Source organism: Salvelinus fontinalis, chromosome 8 (assembly GCF_029448725.1).
Source record: "Salvelinus fontinalis isolate EN_2023a chromosome 8, ASM2944872v1, whole genome shotgun sequence".
NCBI lineage: Eukaryota > Metazoa > Chordata > Actinopteri > Salmoniformes > Salmonidae > Salvelinus > Salvelinus fontinalis.
In genome coordinates, this window is record NC_074672.1 from 33,391,260 (window position 1) to 33,417,356 (window position 26,097).

At 43.7% G+C, this 26,097-nt stretch overlaps 1 protein-coding gene across 4 annotated transcripts; it reads right to left on the reverse strand.

Moving 5' to 3' along the window:
* Positions 1-140: 140 nt before the first annotated feature.
* On the reverse strand, positions 141-25,485 carry LOC129861109 (deoxynucleoside triphosphate triphosphohydrolase SAMHD1-like). 4 transcript variants are annotated; one of them, XM_055932249.1, is made up of 16 exons: positions 24,925-25,485; positions 24,476-24,542; positions 24,201-24,273; positions 23,353-23,513; positions 13,853-13,968; positions 13,706-13,776; positions 13,408-13,563; positions 11,443-11,543; positions 7,569-7,677; positions 7,198-7,289; positions 6,901-7,016; positions 6,471-6,610; positions 6,260-6,349; positions 5,446-5,550; positions 5,213-5,350; positions 141-2,003 (listed from the first exon to the last, which is right to left on the reverse strand). In XM_055932249.1, the coding sequence occupies exons 1-16, from the start codon at positions 25,475-25,477 to the stop codon at positions 1,851-1,853; spliced, it is 2,241 nt and encodes a 746-aa protein (XP_055788224.1). In that variant the 5' UTR covers positions 25,478-25,485; the 3' UTR covers positions 141-1,850. The 4 variants fall into 4 exon arrangements, with proteins under 4 accessions (XP_055788224.1, XP_055788222.1, XP_055788226.1 ...); XM_055932247.1 differs by having other exon boundaries at positions 6,260-6,355; positions 24,925-25,483; XM_055932251.1 differs by lacking the exon at positions 24,476-24,542 and having other exon boundaries at positions 6,260-6,355; positions 24,925-25,482.
* Positions 25,486-26,097: the final 612 nt, after the last annotated feature.

Sequence of the window (26,097 nt, forward strand, 5' to 3'; positions counted from 1 at the left end):
AGTTCATAGACACAGAACTGATCACGTCAGCTTTGAGCTCACCCCTCGAATGGTTAAATTGAGGATTTAGTGAGGGAATGCTGATCTCAGACCTGTGCCAAAAGACATCTACACAGAGCTAAGAAAACAGACCTCAGATAGCCAGGTAGAGAAGAGTTGTATTTCACAGCTTGACAGTTGTACTCTGTATCATAAAATCCCTCAAACGTTGAGACTGTGTCTCTACGATTTGTCCTTCATTATACATTTTTAAACACGAAGCACATAATTAAATCAACAAATATACCATCAATAACCAACAGCTGTGGACTCATCTTGATGCAGACTGTATGGTAAACATTGTGTTTATATTGTTTAAATGAAGATAACATAGCCAGACTCACAAATGATACCAGTCAGTAGACAGACAGGTAGGTAACATGGATGAAAACACAATGTGATACCACAGCACTTAGAAAAACAACACACTAATCAGAAACAGTCAAAATCAAAACCAAAAAAGTTTCAGATCTGAATCACACACACACCACATGCATTGTTATGTATAACTGACTACACTACCCACACTGCACTGCACACTGTGACCCATCTCGGGTTGTTAGTTAAAGTGGCCTTTTGGGAAAATAATCAAGCTATACAGTAGACAGATCTCTGATCTTTAGTCAACCCCTACCTCAGCAAACATACTGTACGTATGTCAACGACCAGACTAACTATGGTGGGTGCTTATATATAAACTAAAACCAGGTAGAAACCATGCTTATAAGAAAGACAGTGTCCTGAAAGACAAACAATGGTGATACAATACTTACATACTCAGCTAATGTAAAACAAGCATGATTGTCCAAAAAAGTGTTTGAGAACAACTTTCATCAGGTTGGATAAATTATGTAACAGTTGCTGCTAGGCTATCTGAAAGATGCCTGTATGATAGTGGCACATCAAGATGTATAGCCAGAGAAAAGTGAGGAAGTATTTTCACACTCACAGGCTCCCACACTTCTCAAACAATGTAATACCACAATGACACAGATAATGACATAAGGCAAAATAACAACACCTAAAAACCTATAACATATGCTTAAAATAAAACGAGATAAAAAGCAAATAAAACAAAGACTATATGATATAATCCCTGACAGAACTGAGAGTGAACAGAACCCTCAGCCAAAGGACTGATCTCCAACTCCCTAATTTTCTCTGGTTCATATAGAGTCAATGAACTAAGCAGACCAGACCCAGCTGCTATCCCATTGATGTCCACCCAAAAACTATACTTTGGTATTTGTTTCATTAGACCATTGTTGATACACTCCCAAAATGTTTTGCAAGTCAGCAATCAAGTTCTCAAGATATACTGCATAACTTTCAAAATACAGAAATACAGCCGGTTTAGTGCAAATCGCAGCATCATACCGGCTGTATTTCTGTATTTTGAAAGTTAGATATCTTTAACTTGATTGCTGAAATGCAAAACAATTGGTGCTGTATCAACAATGGACTAATGACACAAATACGAAAATAGCATTTTGGGTGGAGTTTTCCTTTAAGACTAGAACAATGACCATTTTTTTCAACGGTAAATGGCCTGAGCAAGACATCATTTATCCACCATCTTTGGTCCCCAACCCCTAGTCCTAGGGAGCACCAGGGTATGCATTGGTTTGTTCCAACCCAGCATCAACACAACTGATTCAGCCACTCAATGAATCATTATAACCTAGATTAGCTAAATCAGGTGTGTTAGCACTGGGTTGGAACAAAACCTTGCATTCCCTGTAGCTCTCCAGAACCAGGATTGGTGACAACTGGCATAAGAAGTAAACAGACAGATCCTCTTTCTCATCCTCCTAAAAGAGTCTGGCTTTTGCCTTCTGTTGTCCAATGTTGACTGCAGCCCTGCTTCGTCCTCCCTGGCTATCCGCTTCATCATCGTTCTCATCATCATTGTGGGCCCAGCTTCGCTTCAGAGGGGTGAGCTCCGGTGCAATCGAATCTCCGTCCTAAACAAACGTGAACACAAACAGATACCAGAGTCAATTTTAAAAAGTTGGAAAAAGTAAGATGATCATTAAAGCAAATTACAGACTCCTCTTTAAATCTCTGTATTTCTCCAAAGCTCAGTTGTCCTGAGTCTTCACAACACTGCCAGGAACTAGGATCAAGGGAGACACTCAAATTTTTTATTACGATATCTCTTGACACATTAATGAAAATAGTCATGGCCTCTAAACCTTCAAGCTGCATATTGGACCCTATTCCAACTAAACTACTGAAAGAGCTGCTTCCTGTGCTTAGCCCTCCTATGTTGAACATAATAAACGGCTCTCTATCCACCGGATGTGTACAAAACTCATTAAAAGTGGCAGTAATAAAGCCTCTCTTGAAAAAGCCAAACCTTGACCCAGAAAATATAAAAAATGATCGGCCTATATCAAATCTCCAATTCCTCTCAATTTTTTAAAAGAAGCTGTTTTAAGCTGACCTTAATGCTGCTTTTGATACCACCGATCAACACATTATTTTGTAGAGACTGGAAACCCAAATTGGTCTACACGGTCAAGTTCTGGCCTTTGTCGGAAAGATATCAGTTTGTCTCTGTGGATGGTTTGTCGTCAGACAAATCAACTGTAATTTTCGGTGTTCCTCAAGGTTCCATTTTAGTGATGTCATTCGGAAACAATGTTAACTTTCACTGCTATGCGGACGATACAGGGCTGTACATTTTTGATAAAACATGGAGAAGCTCCAAAATTGCCCTCCAAAGTAAAAAATTACTTTTTTTACTTTTAAATAATTTTAAATAATAATTTTTTACTTTTAAATTAGGACAAAAAAGAGATGCTAGTTCTAGGTCCCAAGAAATCTTCTGTTGGATCTGACAATTAATCTTGATGGTTGTACAGTCGTCTCAAATAAAACTGTGAAGGACCTCGGCGTTACTCTGGACCCTGATCTCTCTTTTGACGAACATATCAAGACTGTTTCAAGGACAGATTTTTTCCATCTACGTAACATTGCAAAAATCTGAAACTTTATCCATGCTTTTGTCACTTCTAGATTAGACTACTGCAATGCTCTACTCTCCGGCTAAAGCACTAAACAAACTTCAGTTAGTGCTAAACACGGCTGCTAGAATCTTGACGAGAACCAGAAAATTTGATCACATTACTCCAATGCTAGCCTCTCTACACTGGCTTCCTGTTAAGGCTAGGGATGATTTCAAGGTTTTACTGCTAACCTACAAAGCATTACATGGGCTTGCTCCTATCCATCGCTCCAATTTGGTCCTGCCGTAGATACCTACACATATTCTACAGTCACAAGACGCAGGCCTCCTTATTGTCCCTAGAATTTCTAAGTAAACAGCTGGAGGCAGGGCTTTCTCCTATAGACCTCCATTTTTATGGAATGGTCTGCCTACCCATGTGAGAAACGCAGACTCAGTCTCGACCTTTAAGTCTTTATTGAAGGCTCATCTCTTCAGTAAGTCCTATGATTGAGTGTAGTCTGGCCCAGGGGTATGAAGGTGAACGGAAAGGCACTGGAGCGACGAACCACCCTTGCCGTTTCTGCCTGGCCGGTTCCCCTCTCTCCACTGGGATTCTCTGCCTCTAACCCTATTACAGGGGCTGAGACACTAGCTTAGTGGTACTCTTCCATGCCATACCTAGGAGGGGTGCGTCACTTGAGTGGGTTGAGTCTCTAACGTGAGCTTCCTGTCCGGGTTAGCTCCCCCCTCGGGTTCGTGCCGTGGGGGAGATCTTCGTGGGCTATACTTGGCCTTGTCTCAGGGTAGTAAGTTGGTGGTTGAAGATATCCCTCTAGTGGTGTGGGGGCTGTGCTTTGGCAAAGTGGGTGGGGTTATATCCTGCCTGGTGGGCCCTGTCCGGGGGTATCGTCGGACAGGCCACAGTGTCTCCCGACCCCTCCTGTCCCAGCCTCCAGTAATTATGCTGCAATAGTTTGTGTCGGGGGGCTAGGGTCAGTCTGTTATATCTGGAGTATTTCTCCTGTCTTATCCAGTGTCCTGTATGCTCCCTCTAATTCTCTCTTTCCTCAGAGGACCTGAGCCCTAGGACCATGCCTCAGGACTACCTGGCCTGATGACTCCTGGTCGTGCTGCTGCTCCAGTTTCAACTGTTCTGCCTGCGGCTATGGAACCCTGACCTGTTCACCGGACATGCTACCTTGTCCTGGGACCTGCTGCTTTTGACTCTTTCTCTACCGCACCTGCTGTCTCTAACTCTGACTGATCGGCTATGAAAAGCCAACTGACATTTACTCATGGAGGTTCTGACCTGTTGCACCCTCTACAACCACTGTGATTAGTATTATTATTTGACCCTGCTGGTCATCTATTTATCCGGCACAGCCAGAAGAGTACTGGCCACCCCTAGGAGCCTGGTTCCTCTCTAGGTTATTCCAGGTTCCTGCCTTTCTAGGGAGTTTTTCCTAGCCACCGTGCTTCTATATCTGCATTACTTGCCGTTTAGGGTTTTAGGCTGGGTTTTGTGTAAGCACTTTGTGACATCAGCTGATGTAAAAAGAACATTATAAAAACATTTTTTTTATTTTATTTTTTTATTATTTTTAGCCCATTTTCTCCCCAATTTTTCGTGGTGTCCAATCGCTAGTAATTACTACCTTGTCTCATCGCTACAACTCCCGTACGGGCTCGGGAGAGACGAAGGTCGAAAGCCATGCGTCCTCCGAAGCACAACCCAACCAGCCGTACTGCTTCTTAACACAGCGCGCCTCCAACCCGGAAGCCAGCCGCACCAATGTGTCGGAGGAAACACCGTGTACCTGGCCCCCTTGGCTGGCGCGCACTGCGCCCGGCCCGCCACAGGAGTCGCTGGAGCGCGATGAGACAAGGATATCCCTACCGGCCAAACCCTCCCTACCCCGGACGAGGCTATGCCAATTGTGCGTCGCCCCACGGACCTCCCGGTCGCGGCCGGCTGCGACAGAGCCTGGGCGCGAACCCAGAGACTCTGGTGGCGCAGTTAGCACTGCGATGCAGTGCCCTAGACCACTGCGCCACCCGGGAGGCATAAAAATATTTTTTTGATTGATTATGTGGTGCAGGTAAGCTGGTCATAGCTAGCTGGCTTAGCCTTGCACTTGAATGCCATCTTCCCCACACAGCGCTAACAGTATGAGATAAAGAGATCCATACAGTAAATGAAAGAGATAGAGGCCTCCTGACCTGAGGCTTGGAGAAGTTGTTGTCCATGCACCACTTGACAAAGTTCATCTTAGCTGCCTCCACAGTCTTCTCATCTCTCTTCTTAAAGTAGACCCTGATCAGCTGCTCAGCAAACCGATCTGGCAGCATCTGAGACACCTACAGGGGAGAGCAGTCATGTAAAATAATGTTTTCAAGATCCAAAAAGAACAGACAATTTCTGAAAACATTTGAGAGTGCATTGTAGTATTGACCTGGTTCCTGCTGATCTGGGTGGTTTTGGTTGGGGTATTCTTACAGTAGAAACGCATGTTGTTGATGGGGTTCTTCTCCTTCATACCCCAGTCCATGTTGATGATCTGATGAAGAGGAAGAAAGAGGGACAGAAAGAGATAGGGAGGGAGAGAGATAGATAGATAAAGAGGCAAAGAGTATTGCTGAGTGCTTTTCTAGGTCGGTTCGGTTATTAAAAAAGAGTCACGATTTTCGATATCAATCATTTTTGTAAAACATTAAATACATTATGAAATAATGACAAAAAAGAATTGAGCTTTTTAAATTGTGAAGGATTTGATTTCTCTCTAGAGAAACGGCATGTTGGGTTCACAAAAAACCTAGAACTAAATGGAATTCAAGTAATTAAACCAATGTTGGTCAATTAGTTGTTTAATAAGCCCCCCAAAACTGATGGTGGTTAATCTGGCCTTCATGGCAACATGTCCTCTTAAATCTCCACCTGGTACAGTCAGAAGAGGACTGGTCAACCCTCAGAGCCTGGTTCCTCTCTAGGTTTCTTCCTAGGTTCTGGCCTTTCTAGGGAGTTTTTCCTAGCCACTGTGCTTCTACATCTGCATGGCTTGCTCTTTAGAGAGTTTTAGGCTGAGTATCTGTAAAACACTTTGTGACAACTGCTGATGTCAAGAGGGCTTTATAAAAATACATTTTATTGATTGACATATTTCCAATAAAGCAAACGGTAATAAAGGGTTATCTATAGACGGGCATGTTATGTGACATGTTGTGTCTTCGATCAGTTCCCTGATTGAGGTGAAAAGACTGGACACTCACATTGACTACAAAGTCCCCTGGCTCTAGAGTGACGCCCTGGAGGTCGCTCTCAGGCCTGCACGTCGCCAATTCACTTGCCCATTTCAGGAGCTGTTCCTGGGCGAGAGAAGAGGAGGATGAGAGGCACATAATATGGATCTTCTAAAAAAGCTCACCTAGAAAGCCATGGGAGAATATTCACCCTCTATCCCCCAGACATGCACACACACACCTGTGAGACCTCCACACGTTTCTTGGCTTGAGTCTGTCCCACATTCTTGTAGAGGTTTCTGCAGGTGATGTTGTGGAGGATGTTTCTGGCCTCGGCCAGCTCAGAGGATGACGAGTACAGGATCTGCTCAAACACATGGTCTACATGGGGGGGGGGACAGAGGAGAGAAAGAGGAGCCGGAGAGAGACAGGGAGCCGGAGAGAGACAAGGAGCGTGGGAAAGAAAAGGTTAAAAATGCAAACGAAGTCCAGGCAGTGATTATGGACATGAACGTGACAGAGAACCAGGTCTGGCAAACCCAGCCTGTTAGGGCAGCCATGACACCTAGAATAAAACCCTGACAACCAAAGAGGTTTGAACCATATAATGAGAGTGAGTAGACAAGACCAGAGCCATTCTACATATTATATTTCTATGGGGTTGAACTGACCAGTGAGTTTAGTGTAGGCCTCCATGTCATATATTGCTGTGGAGATGGTGAACATTTTTCCCTTTGAACCTTGAATCTGGATGTGGGGTTCTGCCTTGACGAAGGCCTCTGTGATCCTGAATCAAGACAGACACAGGCACACACGCACTTATATCAAACATATCATTTTAAACCCACAACATACAGCAGAAAAGCACCTGAATGTCTGAGAACTTGTATGTGTGACTCTATAAGAGATCGTAAGTAAGCTAGATATTTAACAGTAGAATGAATAGTTGTTGATGTGAGAGCACTTACATTGTCTCTATTATGTGTCCCACTTTGTGCTGGTAGGCTTTTCTGTGGAGGATGTTGCGTGTGTGGAACATGTCGTACAGATTACCCACTTCCTGTATGCGGACAACACACATGGATATCACCGGTAACGGAAGTGACCTTATCCGAGCAGCCCATAGGGCAGGAGCGTATCTCCTAATTCTGTAGTGTGAGGCAGCTCGATGTACAAGTACACCCCCTAGACAGGACACTAGTCTATAGCTGGGCCTAGTCTATATCACCAGTAAACTAGGCTAATACCTCATTACATCACCAAGTTGAATGAAAAGGTAAATGAAAACATAACAATGAAGGGAATGAATGAGAGGTGAAATCTAGGGCCAAGCCTTCACCTTTTCTCTGGTGCAGATCTGCTTCTTCCCATCTACCTCACACACACGAGCAAACTTGAGAAAGCGATGGTAGTCAAAGTTATTCTGGATGCCCAGGTGGTAGCAGTCCCTATGGGGAGGGAAAGAGAGTGTTGGTTTGGTCTTCAGTCTGGGTTATCCTTTTCTTTATTAATAATACTTATGTATCCATTTTGTTTAAATGTGTTTAAACTGCTGTCCTGCCGTAATACACCTTGTAAAAGGTTGCGTCAATCAAATCTGGTATCAGGATAAAATGTGATTCAGAGTCACCGAATATACTATAATTATATTTATTTAACACAAGTGATAAATGGTAAATGCAATTTTCGTATATACGGGTTCACTGTATCACCACACAGGGTAAAGCAGAGAACTGACTGAAATAGTACAGACATCTTCTTTTATACTGTGACAGAGGTAGTTCCAACTTTAGAGTTGGCCTGTCACAGTAGAGGCTTAGCGTGGTTTAAACTTGCTAGCCTATCGGTGGTGCCCAGCCACAGCTCTCAGGATTTAAATGTCCGGAATGGTGTTTGTGAAGATTGAGCTGATTTGTTGGTTTCTACACATTCCCCAGTTCCTGTTTTCTTGTTATTCAGCATTTTTCCTACACATTCCTCAGTTCCTGTTTTCTTGTTATTCAGCATTCTTCCATCTTGTCTCAACCTTGTGGTTTGCACAGTCGACACCCTAGATTAACAACAGCTTTTCTGCAGTCACGCTATGTTTTGTGATTAACATGTCCTAGGCATATATTTTTGTTAAAAAGAGAACAAAACCATCCGTCACACCCTGCCGTGATTGTATGTTCCTGTTGTCATTAAACAAATATTAAAAATGAGCTCACTAAACAAAATGTACATTTGTATTAATTTCCTCTGCTCTTCAACAAAACATATTTGAAACAGAAAGAGAGGGAGAGATTATAGATGGAAGGTTGACCAAAGTGCACTTTTTTCCTATTATAAATTGGGTTGGAGCCCTGAATGCAGACAATCTGGACCCTCTCTTTCTAAAATTATCCGCCGAAATTGTTGCAACCCCTATCACTAGCCTGTTCAACCTCTCTTTCGTATATCATCTGAGATCCCCAAAGATTGGTAAGCTGCCGCAGTCATCCCCCTCTTCAAAGGGGGACACTCGGTTATAGACCCAAACGGTTATAGACCTATATCTATCCTGCCCTGCCATTCAAAAATCTTCAAAAGCCAAGTTAACATACAGATCACCGACCATTTCGAATCCCACCGTACCTTCTCCACTATGCAATCTGGTTACCGAGCTGGTCACTGGTGCACCTCAGCCATGCTCAAGGTCCTAAACGATATCATAACCGCCATCGATAAGAGACAATACTGTGCAGCCGTATTCATCGACCTGGCCAAGGCTTCAACTGTCAATCACCGAATTCTTATCGGCAGACTCAATAGCCTTGGTGTCTCAAATGACTGCCTCACCTGGTTCACCAACTACTTCTCAGATAGAGTTCAGTGTGTCAAATCAGAGGGCCTGTTGTCCGGACCTCTGGCAGTCTATGGGGGTGCCACAGGGTTCAATCCTCAGGCCGACTCTTTTCTCTGTATACATCAATGATGTTGTTCTTGCTGCGGGTGATTCCCTGATCCACCTCTATGCAGACGACACCATTCTGTATACATCTGGCCCTTCTTTGGACACTTAACAAACCTCCAGACGAGCTTCATTGCCATACAACTCTACTTCCGTGGACTCCAACTGCTTTTAAATGCTAGTAAAACTAAATGCATGCTCTTCAACCGATTGCTGCCCGCACCCGCCTGCCTGACTAGCATCATTACTCTGGACGGTTTGGACTTAGAATATGTGGACAATTACAAATACCTAGGTGTCTGGTTAGACTGTAAACTCTCCTCCCAGACTCACATTAAGCATCTCCAATCTAAAATTAAATCTAGAATCGGCTTCCTATTACGCAACAAAGCATCCCTCACTCATGCTGTCAAACATACCGTCGTAACACTGGCCATCCTACTGATCCTCGACTTCGGCGATGTCATTTACAAAATAGCCTCCAATACCCTACTCAGCAAACTGGATGTAGGCTATCACAGTGCCATCCGTTTTATCACCAAAGCCCCATATACTACCCACCACTGCAACCTGTATGCTCTCGTTGGCTGGCCCTCGCTACATATCCGTCGCAAAAACCACTGGCTCCAGGTCATCTATACGTCTTTGCTAGGTTAAGCCCCGCCTTATCTCAACTCACTGGTCACCATAGCAACACCCACCTGTAGCACGCGCTCTAGCAGGTATATTTCACTGGTCACCCCCAAAGCCAACACTTCCTTTGGCCGCCTTTACTTCCAGTTATCTGCTGCCAATGACTGGAACGAATTGCAAACATCTCTGAAGCTGGAGTCTTTTATCTCCCTCTCTAACTTTAAGCATCAGCTGTCAGAGCAGCTTACCGATCACTGTACCTGTACACAGCCAATCTGTAAATAGCACACCCAACTACCTCATCCCCATATTGTTATTTACTTTTACACCCCAGTATCTCTACTTGCACATCATCATCTGTACAGCTATCACTCCAGTATTAATGCTAAATTGTAATTAGTTCACCTCTACGGCCTATTTATTGCCTTACCTCCCTACATTTGCACACACTGTACATAGAAATAATATATTGTGTTATTGACTGTACGTTTGTTTATGTGTAACTCTGTGGTGTTTTTGTCGCAGTGCTTTGCTTTATCTTGGCCAGGTCACAGTTGAGAAGTTGTTCAACTGGACTACCTGGTTAAATAAAAAAAATTACATTTTGAGCCTGTAATCGAACCCACAAATGCTGATACTCCAGATACTCAACTAGTCTAAAGAAGGCCAGTTTAATTGCTTCTTTAATTAGCACAACAGTTTTCAGCTGTGCTAACATAATTGCAAAAGGGTTTTCTAATGATCAATTAGCCTTTTAAAATTATAAACTTGGATTAGCTAACACAACGTGCCATTGGACCACAGGAGCGATGGTTGCTGATAATGGGCCTCTGTACGCCTATGAAGCTATTCCATTAAATATTAGCCGTTTCCAGCTACAATAGTCATTTACAACATTAACAATGTCTACACTGTATTTCTGATCAATTTGATATTATTTTAAATGGACATTGTTTTTTGCTTTTCTTAAAAATGACATTTCTAAGTGACCCTAAACTTTTGAACGGTAGTGTACACCAGTGGTCCTATTTATTGTTAGATCTCTAATAGAGACCCACAGTGGAGGGGTCATATTACCCATAAAACCTAGCGGTCAAACAAGGAAATGGTTCCAATCATTTTTCCCATAGGGGACTTTAGAAACACTTCAAATAAGGGCTGTGTTTCTTGTAGGCTTAGCCTGGTGTGATGTTTTGATAACCTTGTAAATCTCTTGGGCAAGGTGACTTTTATCAACAGTCGGCTCTAAATACAGGCAAATATATTGATAAAAGTCACCCTGTCCTAGAGAGATTTGCAGTTATGAGAACGAAACACAGCCCTTACTTTAAGTGTTTATAAAATCCCCTATGGGAAAAATGATTGGAACAATTTCCCCGTTTCCCTGCTAGGTTTATGGGTATTATGACACATACTGTGGTACTCTATATAGCTTACTCATTTACATTTAAGTCATTTAGCAGACGCTCTTATCCAGAGCGACTTACAAATTGGAAAGTTCATACATATTCATCCTGGTCCCCCCGAGGGGAACGAACCCACAACCCTGGCGTTGCAAGCGCCATGCTCTACCAACTGAGCCACACGGGACCGTGGCTCCAGTAACTGATGATGGTTTCTAAGAGAGATCAACTCCAACTGGGGGACTCACCTGGCGAAGTAGTCCCACTTGTCCACGTCGATGCCGCTCATTTTGTTGGCCACAATCTCATAGAGGAAAGACTTATCCTCTGGACGGCCCTTATAAGGCCACTGTGGAAAGACAACAGACTCAGAATAAGACGAATCCTTTGAAATCCAAGCATGTACAGTAACTCCAAATAAGTTCAAGGGATACTTAACCAGAGTTTTTATTTTATTTGTTTCACCTTTATTTAACCAGGTAGGCCAGTTGAGAACAAGTTCTTATTTACAACTGACCTGGCCAAGATAAAGCAGTGCGACAAAAACAACATAGTTACACATTGGATAAACAAACGTACAGCCAATAACACAAAATAAAAAAATCTATATACAGTGTGTGCAAATGTAGTAAGATTAAAGTGATAAGTAGGCCATAGTGTCAAAATAATTACAATTTAGCATTAACACTGGAGTGATAGATGTGCAGATGATGAGGTGCAAGTAGAGATACTGGGGTGCAAAAATATATAACAATATGGGGATGAGGTAGTTGGTTGGGCTATTTACAGATGGGCTGTGTACAGGTGCAATGATCGGTTGATCAATGATCAGCTGCTCTGACAGCTGATGCTTAAAGTTGAAGCGGGAGATATAAGTCTCCCGCTTCAATGATTTTTGCAATTCGTTCCAGTCATTGGCAGCAGAGAACTGGAAGGAAAGGTGTTCAAAGGAGGAATTGGCTTTGGGGATGACCAGTGAAATATACCTGCTGGAGCGCATGCTCTGGGTGGGTGTTGATACGGTGACTAGTGAGCTGAGATAAGGCGGGGCTTTACCTAGCAGAGACTTATAGATGACCTGGAGCCACTGGTAGGTTAGGAGTAGTTTCACAAGCTACTGCTAATTAGCGTATCCAGAAGTTTTTCTGAACAAGGGCGTAACTGCCAGAATCTCGCAGTATCCCTTTAAGAGTTTGAATTCAACCTGCAGTCAATACACTGCTAGTATCCATCAGTAAATCATATTCATAAAGTACTTCACAAAATGTTGATTGATGCTTAAATTCTTAATTGGCTGATGCTGATTGACTAGCTAGCTGACTGACAGGCTGACTGTCTGAGAGGGACAGTGTTCCAGACTCACCCCCTGGCTGAGAGGGACAGTGTTCCAGACTCACCCCCTGGCTGAGAGGGACAGTGTTCCAGACTCACCCCCTGGCTGAGAGGGACAGTGTTCCAGACTCACCCCCTGGCTGAGAGGGACAGTGTTCCAGACTCACCCCCTGGCTGAGAGGGACAGTGTTCCAGACTCACCCCCTGGCTGAGAGGGACAGTGTTCCAGACTCACCCCCTGGCTGAGAGGGACAGTGTTCCAGACTCACCCCCTGGCTGAGAGGGACAGTGTTCCAGACTCACCCCCTGGCTGAGAGGGACAGTGTTCCAGACTCACCCCCTGGCTGAGAGGGACAGTGTTCCAGACTCACCCCCTGGCTGAGAGGGACAGTGTTCCAGACTCACCCCTTGGCTGAGAGGGACAGTGTTCCAGACTCACCCCCTGGCTGAGAGGGACAGTGTTCCTGACTCACCCCCTGGCTGAGAGGGACAGTGTTCCAGACTCACCCCCTGGCTGAGAGGGACAGTGTTCCAGACTCACCCCCTGGCTGAGAGGGACAGTGTTCCAGACTCACCCCCTGGCTGAGAGGGACAGTGTTCCAGACTCACCCCCTGGCTGAGAGGGACAGTGTTCCAGACTCACCCCCTGGCTGAGAGGGACAGTGTTCCAGACTCACCCCCTGGCTGAGAGGGACAGTGTTCCAGACTCACCCCCTGGCTGAGAGGGACAGTGTTCCAGACTCACCCCCTGGCTGAGAGGGACAGTGTTCCAGACTCACCCCCTGGCTGAGAGGGACAGTGTTCCAGACTCACCCCCTGGCTGAGAGGGACAGTGTTCCAGACTCACCCCCTGGCTGAGAGGGACAGTGTTCCAGACTCACCCCCTGGCTGAGAGGGACAGTGTTCTGTGGTCCAGCAATCTGTTCCTTGATGAAGACCAGGTCATCAGGTAGGACCAGGCCATGATCCTTCATCACTGGCTCCAAGGCATTCACAGACACCAGGTGGTCAAACATCGCAAGGGACGCCTCCTCATGCTGTAACACACATACATACATACATACATACATACATACATACATACATACATACATACATGGACATTCTCGCGCCCACACAGGAAGATGAGGAGAGAAGGCTATGACAAGAAAGAGTAGGTTATTCAGACTGTAGTCTTACCTTCCACTTGGACTTTGGACGCATTTTGGGGATGAACATCCTATCAAACATATGGGAGAAAGGACCATGACCTGGAAAGAGATCACATTCAACAGAATAAGATTGGAAAAGATTGAGGGAAGGAGGGAGGGAGTGAGTGAGACTCACCCAGGTCGTGACAGAGCCCAGCAATCTGGACACACAGGATGTCTCTACTGGAGATAAGGAGCTCTGGTTGTCTCTCATTCAACTCCTGGACCAGCCGACCTGCTAGGTAGCCCACCCTGAAAACACATAACCACAACACAACCAATTAATAACCATTGTACAACCGATTAAACCTGCCAGGCAACCACAGGGGTGGGAGCTTAGGGAAGGGGCTTGGGTCTGAAAAGCAACTAGGCCAGTTTCTGTTGTGCCTTTTAAATGCAGGATAGGGCCTCAAACCACATAGGCTGAATCCCAATTCTCCACGCTTTTCCAGAAGTGTGCACTTGCACACTTCCCATGATGGATTTAAAATCATATGATTGGTGTAAGCATTGGCTATACACTTTGGGAGAAGGGTGGAACCTAAGCTTCCCTCAAAGTAAATTGACTATATAAGTACTCCAGTGGCGGTCGGTGCCGTTTAAGATGAGGGAGGACAGTTTTGTTAATGAGCATTACCTTATTTCTATTACAGCATATTGGATGAATATCATTCATATTCCATTCACCCAGCTCAGTGTAACATCCATAAGTTTAGGCTACTACATGATACAAAAATGTTCCCTATACTGTTAGGGATTTCTGCCCTGTTCATACAAGAGACCACAGGGAACTTCTTTGACCAGAGGTTAGTTTGTTAATAAGGATTGCAACCCAGAGCATTACTTACAGTAATTTGCAAGTAACACACTCAGTTCAAAATATGATGTTTTCCCTTTTTATCCCCTACTGAGGATCACCCCGCCCAGGATGATGTCCCTGACCACCCCACCCAGGGTGATGTCCCTGACCACCCCGCCCAGGGTGATGTCCCTGACCACCCCGCCCAGGGTGACATCCCTTAACTTTAATACCATATAAGCTCATAATTAATAGTTGCTAACACAAAGATGTTTCTGCTAGGCGGAGCTCAGTTTACGGTTATTTGCAGTTCGTTTTCCAATCCTCCTAGCGCCTATTACTATCATGTGCTACCAGAAGTAAGACGAACATAGTATCAACAGGAACTGAAAGTATAGTTTCAACGAACAGGCATATGACTTGTCTACAGTTGACCTCTTCATGCACTTACAAAGTGTCTACCACTGATTCTTAATCTCAAGCTAAATCAAAACATGAATCATTGTACTTTTGTAATTACAGGTGTTCCTAGAATGTACAGATATTACAAAATCCTTTCAATACCCATCATGGAGGTTGCTACAAACTAGCCTATGAATTAAAGTTTATATTGTAGATGCACAGGTCAAGAGAAACATTTGAGTGACAGACAGTGGCAAAATCAATACCGACTTGCACACTCTTGCCTCCTGTGTTAAATCGGAGGGCCTGTTGTCCGGACCTCTGGCAGTCTCTATGGGGGTACCACAGGGTTCAATTCTGGGGCCAACTCTTTTCTCTGTATATATCAATGATGTCGCTCTTGCTGCGGGTGATTCCCTGATCCACCTCTATGCAGACGGCACCATTCTGTATACTTCTGGCCCTTCTTTGGACAATGTGTTAACTAACCTCCAAACGAGCTTCAATGCCATACAACAACCCGCCTGCCCGACTAGCATCACTACCCTGGACGGTTCTGACCTAGAATATGTGGACAACTACAAATACCTAGATGTCTGGCTAGACTGTAAACTCTCCTTCCAGACTCACATCAAGCATCTCCAATCCAAAATTGAATCTAGAATGGGCTTCCTATTTCACAACAAAGCCTCCTCCACTCACACCGCCAAACTTACCCTAGTAAAACTGACTATCCTACCGATCCTCAACGATGTCATCTACAAAATAGCTTCCAATACTCTACTCAGCAAACTGGATGCAGTCTATCACAGTGCCATCCGTTTTGTTACCAAAGCCCCTTATACCACCCACCACTGCGACCTGTATGTTCTAGTCGGCTGGCCCTCGCTACATATACGTCGCAAGAACCCACTGGCTCCAGGTCATCTATAAGTCTATGCTAGGTAAAGCTCCGCCTTATCTCAGCTCACTGGTCACGATAACAACACCCACCCGCAGCACGCGCTCCAGCAGGTATATCTCACTGGTCATCCTCAAAGCAAACACCAACTTTGGCCGCCTTTCCTTCCAGTTCTCTGCTGCCAATGACTGGAACGAATTGCAAAAATCGCTGAAGCTGGAGACTTATATTTCACTCACTAACTTTAAACATCAGCTATCTGAGAAGCTAACCGATCGCTGCAGCTGTACATAGTCCATCTGTAAATAACACACCCAATCTCCCTACCTCATCCCAATACTGTTTTTATTTACTTCTCTGCTCTTTTGCACACTAGTATTTCTACTTGCACATCACCATCTGCTCATTTAAATTGTAATTACTTCGCTACCATAGCCTATTTATTGCCTACCTCCTCATGGCATTTGCACACACTGTATATAGACGTTATTGTTTTCTATTTTGTTATTGAATGTACGCTTGTTTATTCCATGTGTAACTCTGTGTTGTTGCTTGTGTCGCACTGCTTTCCTTTATCTTGGCCAGGTCGCAGTTGTAAATGAGAACTTGTTCTCAACTAGCTTACCTGGTTAAATAAAGGTGAAATAAATCAAATCTAGCTGATATAGGGTGTAATCATTAGTCCAACAGTTGCAAACGAGAGTTTCGATTAGACAAATTCAAGTATGTTTATATCCCGGTTTTGTTCAGTTTGCTTCCATTTAAGAAACGTTTTTCAACAGACTCGGACAGAATGAATACACCCCCGATGACACACAAACACAGTTCACTTTTATTGCAGCCCCATGCAAACAGCATGATTTGCTCGTTTTATAATTCCTTCTCGCATCTACACATTCACGTCCTCTCACCTTTTCCTTTCACTTGTGGACTTCAGTGCACAACACATCAGCTGTCTGTAATCAGGCGAAAAAAACCTTTCCAAGCCAAACCTTCGTATCATAACTGTTACACAAGGCCTACATCGTTGTCGCCATATTAGCTAACGTCAGTCAACATAGCTACAAGAACAAATGCATTAGTAAACCCGCTACAATCACGCAGTACAGTGTAGTCAGCAAGTAGTTTAGCAGTTACACCGGCTGGCCCCAGTGGCAATAAATTAATAAAACCAAAAGCTTACCTTGACCTGGAAGAGGTCCAATGTTGAATAGCCATAGCCAGCTAACTAACATAGCATACCTCTCTGTTTGAGCCAGGTGTTTGAGTAGGCTAAACTAGATAGCTGCATTCACTAGCTAAGTGGAAAAAAATTACAACAGAATATAACTAGCTCTCTCACACACGCTCCTCTATCATTTTTGAAGAAATTAATTTTGTTCATAACTTTTCAACTATTGTTGCTCTCTCTTTGAGTCAACTACTCACCACATTGTATGCACTGTAGGGCTAGCTAACTGTAGCATATGCTTTCAGTACTAGATTAGTTCTCTGATCCTTTGATTGGGTGGACAACATGTCAGTTCATGCGACAAGACCTCTGATAGGTTGGAGGACATCTTCAAGGAAGTTGTCATAATTACTGTGTAAGTCTATGGAAGCGGGTGAGAACCACAAGCTTTCTAGGTTTTGTATTGAAGTCAATGTACCCAGAGGACGGAAACTAGCTGTCCTCCGGCTACACCCTGGTGCTACCCTACAGAGTGCTGTTGAGGATACTATAGACCTTCATTGCAAAACAGTGCATTTTAAACAATTATTTGGTGACGTGAATATATTTAGACAGATAACTTTAATATTTCACTATTCACATTTTTATGGAATTCAATGAGGAGGATGGTCCCCTTCCTCCTCTGATGTACTCGTGCCTATACATAAATACATAAAATAATTCATAATACTACACCAGAGAGCATGATTTTGGCCACAGGGAATCATTCGCATCTTTCAAAAATGAGCTGTGGATTGTTTTAAGAGCGCAATTTGGGCAGCGCATGTGGCAAATAGCCTACCAAGGCCTTTCAGCATTAATTGCAAATGCAATCGTAGGAAAAACTTAGTTTAGAAAGCAAATGGTTATTACTTTAAAGAGAAGACAAAGAAAAGACTAATATGTCTTTTAGTTACAAAAATTCTCAACTTAAATGAGCAAACAGTAGCCTGTCTTATTTGTACCAGCGGAGAGCAACGGCCATAGTGCACTCACCGGGGCCATCTTTATCGTTGGATCAGAACCACTGGAACGTCTTTTGGGTGGACAATACTTTCCTCCTCCAGGCCAGATTTATGTCATATAATACAATTTGTGCCTCCCCTTTTCGTAGGCCGGATGATCAATGGAAACAGGGTGCACCTGAGCTCAATTTCGAGTCTCATAGCAAAGGAGCTGAAACCTTATTTACATAAGTTATTTCTGTTTTGTTATTAAAAACAATAATTGCACAAATGTCTAAAACCTGTTTTTGCTTTGTCATTATAGGGTAGTGTGTGTAGATTGATGAGGGCTAAAAAACGATTTCATCAATTTTACTACAAGGCTGTAACGTAACAAAAGGGGTCTGAATACTTTCAGAATGCACCTTCAAGAAGAGGTCGTATTTAATGATCAGTGTCAGTCTCAGTAGAGTAGGCTACTAATTTGTCATATAAAAAAATATGTTGCTTATGTCTCCAGTCATATAGTGTAGTAGAATTGCATGAAATGTGTTAACAAAAAGGGCAATTTTTTTCCGTGCTAAGGAGAAGAAACGTCTCTGATTACCGCCCCAACAGATCCACAATTGATGCAACACCTGTGAGAATGCTGTTCATTGACTACAGCTCAGCTTTCAACACCATAGTGCCCTTAAAGCTCATCAATAAGCTAAGGACCCTGGGACTAAACACCTCCCTCTGGATCCTGGACTTCCTGGCGGTCCGCCCCAGGTGGTAAGGGTAGGTAACAACACATCTGACAAGCTTATCCTCAACACAGGGGCCCGTGTTCAGTCCCCTCCTGCACTCCCTATTCACTCATGACTGCACGGCCAGGCACGACTCCAACACCATCATTAAGTTTGCCGATGACACAACAGTGGTAGGCCTGATCACCAACAACGACGAGACAGCCTATAGGAAGGAGGTCAGAGACCTCTCCCTCAACGTGATCAAGACAAAGGAGATGATTGTGGACTACAGGAAAAAGAGGCTTGAGCACGCCCCCATTCTCATAGGATGTGGCTGCAGTGGAGCAGGTTAAGAGCTTCAAGTTCCTTGGTGTCCACATCACCAACATGATCCAAACACACTAAGACAGTTGTGAAGAGGGCATGACAAAACCTTTTCCCCCCTCAAGAGACTATAAATATTTGGCATGGGTCCTCAAAAGGTTCTAGCTGCACCATCGAGAGCATCACTGCCTGGTATGGCAACTGCTCGGCCTCCGACCGCAAGGCACTACAGAGGGTAGTGCGAACATCCCAGTACATCACCGGGGCCAAGCTTCCTGCCATCCAGGACCTCTATACCAGGCGGTGTCAGATGAAGGCCCTAAAATTTGTCAGACTCCAGGGACCCTAGTCATAGACTGTTCTCTCTGCTACCGCACGGCAAGCGGTACCGGAGCGCCAAGTATAGGACCAAGATGCTTCTTAACAGCTTCTACCCCCAAGCCATAAGACTACTGAACATCTAATCAAATGGCTACCCAGACTATTTGCATTGCCCCCCCTCCACACCACTGCTACTCTGTTGTTATCATCTATGCAGTCACTTTAATAACTCTACCTTTATGTACATATTACCTCAACTAACCGGGTTTTCAAACTTATTGTGATAACTAATTCATCAAGGGCCCCCTCATAATCAGAACACAAAATTGACGGGCTACCCCGGCAAACCCGGACGACGCTGGGCAAATTGTGTGCCGCCCTATGGGACTCCCAATCACGGCCGGATGTGATGCAGCCTGGATTCGAACCATGTACTGCAGTGACGTCTCCTGCACTGACATGCAGTGTCTTAGACCACCGTTCCACTGGGTATCCATACAAGGAGTACTACTATAACTTCTGCAGTTTATGCAAAAGTTCTGCAAATCTATATATTTTGTCAAGGGGCAGAGAAAACGTTGCAGTTTTAAAGATTAAATTACAGTGCATTTATGTACATAAATGGGGGGGGGGGGGGGGAGGGGTGAATACAATAAGGATTTAGTTGAAAAGTATTGTGGATACCAATATCCCTGATGTTTCCCAGGGTTAAGAACATACATTGTAGATAAAAAACATTACACAAATGTATTGGCAAAAATGTGTTTCATCTGTTGTTAGTAATATTCCTTTAAAAACATGCCTTCAACGTGCCCCTTGACTTTTTCCAATTTTTGTGTGTTAAAGAAGTGGATTCATTTTGAATAAAAAAATTCTCATTGGCCTACACATAATACCCCATAATGTCAAGGTGGAAACATGCATTTAAATTTTTACAAATTCAATAAAATTGAAAAGCTGAAATGTATTGAATCAATAAGTATTCAACCACTTTGGTATGGCAAGCCCAAATAAGTTCAGGAGTAAAAATGTGCTTAAGGTTAACAAGTCACATAATAAGTTGCATGGACTCACTGTGTGCAGTAATAGTGTTCAACATGATTTTTGAATGACTACCTCATCTCTGTACCCCGCACATTAAATTATCTACAGTGCATTCGGAAAACATGCAGACCCCTTGTCTTTTACCACATTTTATGATGTTACAGCCTTATTCTATTCACTAATCTACACACAATACTTCATAATGACAAAGCAAACACAGGTTTAGAAATGTTTGCTATTTTATTTAAAAAAAAATACACCTTAAATATTACATTGACAAATATTCATACCCTTTACTCAATACTTAGTTGAAGCACTGTCAGCAGCGATTACAGCTTTAAGTCTTCTTGGGAACGCTACAAGCTTAGCACAACTGTATTTGGGGAGTTTCTTCCAATTTTCTCTGCAGATCCTCTCAAGCTCTGTCAGTTCGGAGGAGGAGGGTTGCTGCACAGCTATTTTCAGGTCTCTCCAGAGACGTTCGATTGAGTTCAAGTCCGGGCTCTGGCTGGGCCACTCAAGGACATTCAGAGACTCGTCCCGAAGCCACTCCTGCATTGTCTTGGCTGTGTGCTTAGGGTCGTTGTCCTGTTGGAAGGTGAACCTTCACACCAATCTGAGGTCCTGACGGCTCTGGAGCAGGTTTTCATCAAGGATCTCTCTGTACTTTGCTCCATTCATCTTCCCCTCGATCCTGACTAGTCTCCCAGTTGCTGCTGCTGAAAAATATCCCCACAGCATGATGTTGCCACTAACATGCTTCACCGTAGGGATGGTGCCAGGTTTCCTCCAGATGTGACGCTTGGCATTCAGGCCAAAGAGTTCAATCTTGGTTTCATTTCGTCTGGCCACTCTACCATTAAGGCCTGATTGGTGGAGTGCTGCAGAGACAGTTGTCCTTCTGGAAGGTTCTCCCATTTCCACATAGGAACTCCAGAGCACTGAAAGAGTGACCACCGGGTTCTTGGTCACTTCCCTGACCAAGGCTCTTCTCCCCCGATTGCCCAGTTATGCCAGCACTAGGAATAGTCTTGGTGGTTCCAAACATCTTCCATTTAAAAATGATGGAGACCACCATGTTCTTGGGGACCTTCAATGCTGCAGACATGTTTTGGTACTCTTCCCCAGATCTGTGTCGACACAGTCCTGTCTCGGAGCTCTACGGACAATTCCTTCGACCTCATGGCTTGGTTTGTGGGACCTTATGTAGACAGGTGTGTGTCTTACCAAATCATGTCCAATCAATTGAATTTACCACAGGTGGACTCAAAGTTGTAGAAACATCTCAAGGATGATCAATGGAAACAGGATGCACCCAAGCTCACTTTCTAGTCTCGTAGCAAAGGCTCTGAATCCTTAAGTAAATAAGGCATGTTTAAGAAATTTGCTAAATATTCTAAAAACCTGTTTTCACTTTGTCATTATGGGGTTTTGTGTGTAGATTGAAAAAATAACTATCCATTTTAGAATAAGGCTGTAATGTAACAACATGTGGAAAAAGTGAAGGGGTCTGAATACTTTTTGAATGCATGTATAAGGTCCCTCAGTCGAGCAGTGAATTTCAAAACAGATTCAACCACAAAGACCAGGGAGGTTTTCCAATGCCTCGCCAAGGGCACCTACTTGTAGAGGAGTAAAAGTCACTACACCCAGTCACTACAAAGATACAGGCGTCCTTCCTAACTCAGTTGCCGGAGAGGAAGGAAAGCGCTAAGGGAATTCACCATGAGGTCAATGGTGACTAACAGTTACAGAGTTTAATGGCCGTGATAGGAGAAAAAATGTTGTTGATCCATCCTCAGTTAGTTACTCCACAATACTAACCTAATTGATGGAGTGAAAAGAAGGAAGCCTGAATAAAAATTCTACAAAGCATCCTGTTGGCAGTAAGGCACTAAAGTAAAACAGCCAAAAATGTGGCAAAGAAATTTACCCTATGTCCTGAATACAAAGCATTATGTTTGGGGCAAATCCAACACAGTACAACGCTTCATATTTTCAAGCATGGTGGTCCTGCATCATGTTATGGGTATTTGTCATTGCAAGGACTAGGGAGGGTTTTTTTAATGATAAAAATAAACTGAATATAGCTAAGCACAGGCAAAATTCTAGAGGAAAACCTGATTCAGTCTGCTTTCTACAGACACAAATTCACCTTTCAGCAGGACAATAACCTAAAACACAAGGCCAAATATACCGTACACTGGAGTTTCTTACCAAGACAACATTGAATGTCCCCGAGTGGCCTAGTTACAGTTCTGAGTTAAAATCGGCATGAAATTCTAATAGCAAGACTTGAAAATGGCTGTCTGGCATTGATCCATAACCAATTTGACAGAAAAAAATGCAAATATTGTACAATCCAGGTGTGCAAAACTCTTAGAAACAGAAAGACTCACAGCTGTAAATTGCCACCAAAGGTGATTTTAACATGTATTGAATCTAGGGATTGAATACTTATGTGATCAAGATGTGTTCATTATATATATTTTTTTTTTACAAATGTTAACATTTTTCTTCCACTTTGACATTAGAGTATTTTGTATAAACCATTGACAAAACGAAAAAGTGAAGGGGTGTGAACTTTCTGAAGGCCCTGTATATTCTGAAATCTGGCCACGGACCACACGTTGAGAACTCCTGCCCTATGGAGTGTTCAAGCACACATAATAGTACCCCATGGCAGGGGTGGGCAACATACAGCCCGTGGACCGGATCCCATTCAATCCAGCCCAGGGGAGGTTTGAGTTAAAAATAACTTGAACTCTTGAACATCTAAAACTAGATAGAAAGCATGTATGGCCGGCAAATTGCCTTTGACTAAGAAACCGGTCAGGAGAAAAATCTGTGCGGCCCAATGTGGCCCTCAAGGCGATATTATTGCCCACCCTTGCCCTATAGAGGACTCAAGCACACATACACTTGTACCCTATGGAGTGCTCAAGCACCCACAATCATACCCTATGGAGTGTTCGAAGCGGTTGTGGGAAGCCCCAGGGAAGACAAAGTATGCTCCTCCCAGCTGCTTGATGTGGCGGAGCCTCTGGAACTGAGGGGTGTCCATGATACGGACCAGCAGAGGATGCATCTCTACATGGCCATGGATGGGGTCATTAAACACCTACAGGAGACAATAATACACGTTACTGCTGATACCCTTACTGACTCTAATAGTCTTCCTCTCTCGGGAATAGATGACGGTACATATCTTGAGAGCCTGACAATACAGGAAATGCTGATGTCTTATATAAGGGCAGCAGTGTATATATATATATGGTGGACCTAAAAACTCTTAGACATGGCTGGTTCCACCCCTCCCCGACAGATCAGTGCATGATAAGCTGTGTGTATCGGGTCATAGCGCACAAACAAGTTATAATGTACTCCTCTCTGTTCAAGCCAGCCTCTGTTCACCTAATATCTCCACACAGCTGTGCCCTTGAAAGATATGAGAAGAACAGGATGGACTGAGACACTGTGGTCACTCTCAGAGGGTATTTGTCTTATGCCGTGTGACCAAGTTGAACAGAAGCCTGGAAACAATAACAGGTCGTCGCACCATGTCCTTGACGATATTCCCAGACCAGCTGCAGGAAGAAGAGTGGGGGGAACCATCCTTTCTCAAGCACAGTATTGCAAGTTCTGAAAATCTCTTGACCAATGTTAAGCATAATTGTTAACTATTAATATTAAACAAAGCAGGTAAATATGTAATTTCTCACACATATGTCTCCCTCATTTTGTCTTTCATTCACTCTCTCCAGCCTTTGAAGAGGATAACAGGGGTTAGTTGTGCAGTCTGTGTTACCTTGATGGTCTCTGCTGCCATCTGCCACAGCTTCCTCAGACTATGCAGTATCTGCAGCCTGGTGCCAAGAGGTCTGAGGAGGAGGGAGAAGAGAGCGAGAGAAAGAGTGTGTTCAAGTTCATAATCATAAAAGCACAAACACAACCCAAGGCATTGACTGAAAAACATGTCACAAATAAACCAAGGTTATTAGAGGGTCCGGTGCACATTTGATTGCCATGCCACTCTAGATTTGCATACCATCACCACACCCAACACAATACCACCAAACGTACACTACACCCATTTTATCCAGAAGTGTCTCTGTGAGGTATCGTAACCCCACTCCTGTCATCTTTTGCTCTGTGTGGGGAAAAACAGAACAAAAATAACAGGTCATCTTTCCTGTGTGTGTGTGTGTGTGTGTGTGTGTGTGTGTGTGTGTGTGTGTGTGTGTGTGTGTGTGTGTGTGTGTGTCATTAACGATGTGTAAATATGCACAATGAGAATAAAATGTCACAGGTCAATTCCATGGCATAAAACCAGAACAGTGTGTGCGTAGTTAAAGTGATAAGAACTTGCTAGTCTAGCTAAGGTACTGTAGTTCAAAGGACAATGTTCTGGGTACTCTTGACCCCCTCACGTTCACGGGTCACAATTTAGTTTCAAGCCACGTTGGCATGTTCAATCAAATGTGTAGTTAGCTAGCGAAGATATGCAAAAACACTGATCAAAACAAACGAACCTCTGAATGTATCCTCCCATTTCCAGTGACCTTCTTGACGCAGATATCTACAAACATCCTCGACACCCCACTGCCCGAAGTCCTGCCACGCCGCCTCAGAAACCCGCTTCTCCGGGGGGTTGAACTGATCACTACTACTAGTATTCAGCAAATCTTCTCTGGGACGCTTTCGAATATCCATAATGATCGGTGATTGAACCGTGCCGGTAACCCACCCAAGCCGGTACTGGGGACTTCCTTCCGAGCTAACTATTTTTAAACTATGGCGCGTTAAACTAAATTGTCTACCTAACGGGTTCTCTTTCCCGAAACTAGCTTTTTTTACTGGGCTGACTGACCAGAAGGAGGGAGGAGCGATCAAAGATTGTATAAAGAGACGAAGATGCAAAGTAATTTGACAGTCCCATGATACTACTGTATGCATGCCATGCGGACATAGAAAACAACATGGTCTTCTTCGCAAATAGCCATTGGAAGGAGAGCTGACTTTTACAAAGTATGTAACATTTACTCTATGAAAATATAAACTGTGTACAATAAAAAAAATGTTCATGTCATTGCGTTGATAAAATCCGGAAGTGATTCCGGTTCACGGTCTTTTAGAGTTGTAATGAGTGTATTTCACCAGTAGACAGAGACATTTCTTCTCTTTTACGATCAGTGTACTGGTCCATAGGGAAGATAATGCTAGCTAGCTAGCGAGGGTACAACATGCTTCCAGATCTTAAGCCATTTTCTCTAATATGTAGGTTATGTTAAGGCAATGACAGCCAGAGGAGTTGGCTAAAGCAGATATCGTTGGATCGTGGACCAGGCTAGAAGGCAGATGGATTTACATGATTTTTCTGAACCAAACTAAACCGTAATTTGTTCAAAGGAGGCCCAAAGCTCCAATAAGAGCTTATAGCATGATGCTTGCCTTGAGGGGTTGTAGCCCAAAAAGGCATTTCTTTTTACATCAATCTATGAATCATTCATTTTAAAAGGCTGAGAGAGTGAGGTGAGACTGCGCTGTGGTTATTATTGTGAGTCTTCTGGAAGGTATTGTAAGGACCCTGGGTTTATAAGCCCGGAAATCGACTCTGCCGCTCGAGCATGCTTTTGCGGCACAGTCGATAGCGCGCCGGACCTCGGGCTAGGAGGTCGAGGGTTCGAGACCTGCTGTTTCATTAC

What these genes read in the sequence shown, in the direction of transcription:
- LOC129861109 (XM_055932247.1), bottom strand. Translation starts at nt 25,477, where the DNA reads ATGAACATTTTTTTTATTGTACACAGTTTATATTTTCATAGAGTAAAT. An exon ending in TGGGCTCTGTCACGACCTGG is followed by an intron (nt 13,777 to 13,852) that starts GTGAGTCTCACT and finishes ATCTCTTTCCAG; the next exon opens with GTCATGGTCCTTTCTCCCAT. An exon ending in AAGTGGGACTACTTCGCCAG is followed by an intron (nt 7,678 to 11,442) that starts GTGAGTCCCCCA and finishes CCCTCCCCATAG; the next exon opens with GGACTGCTACCACCTGGGCA.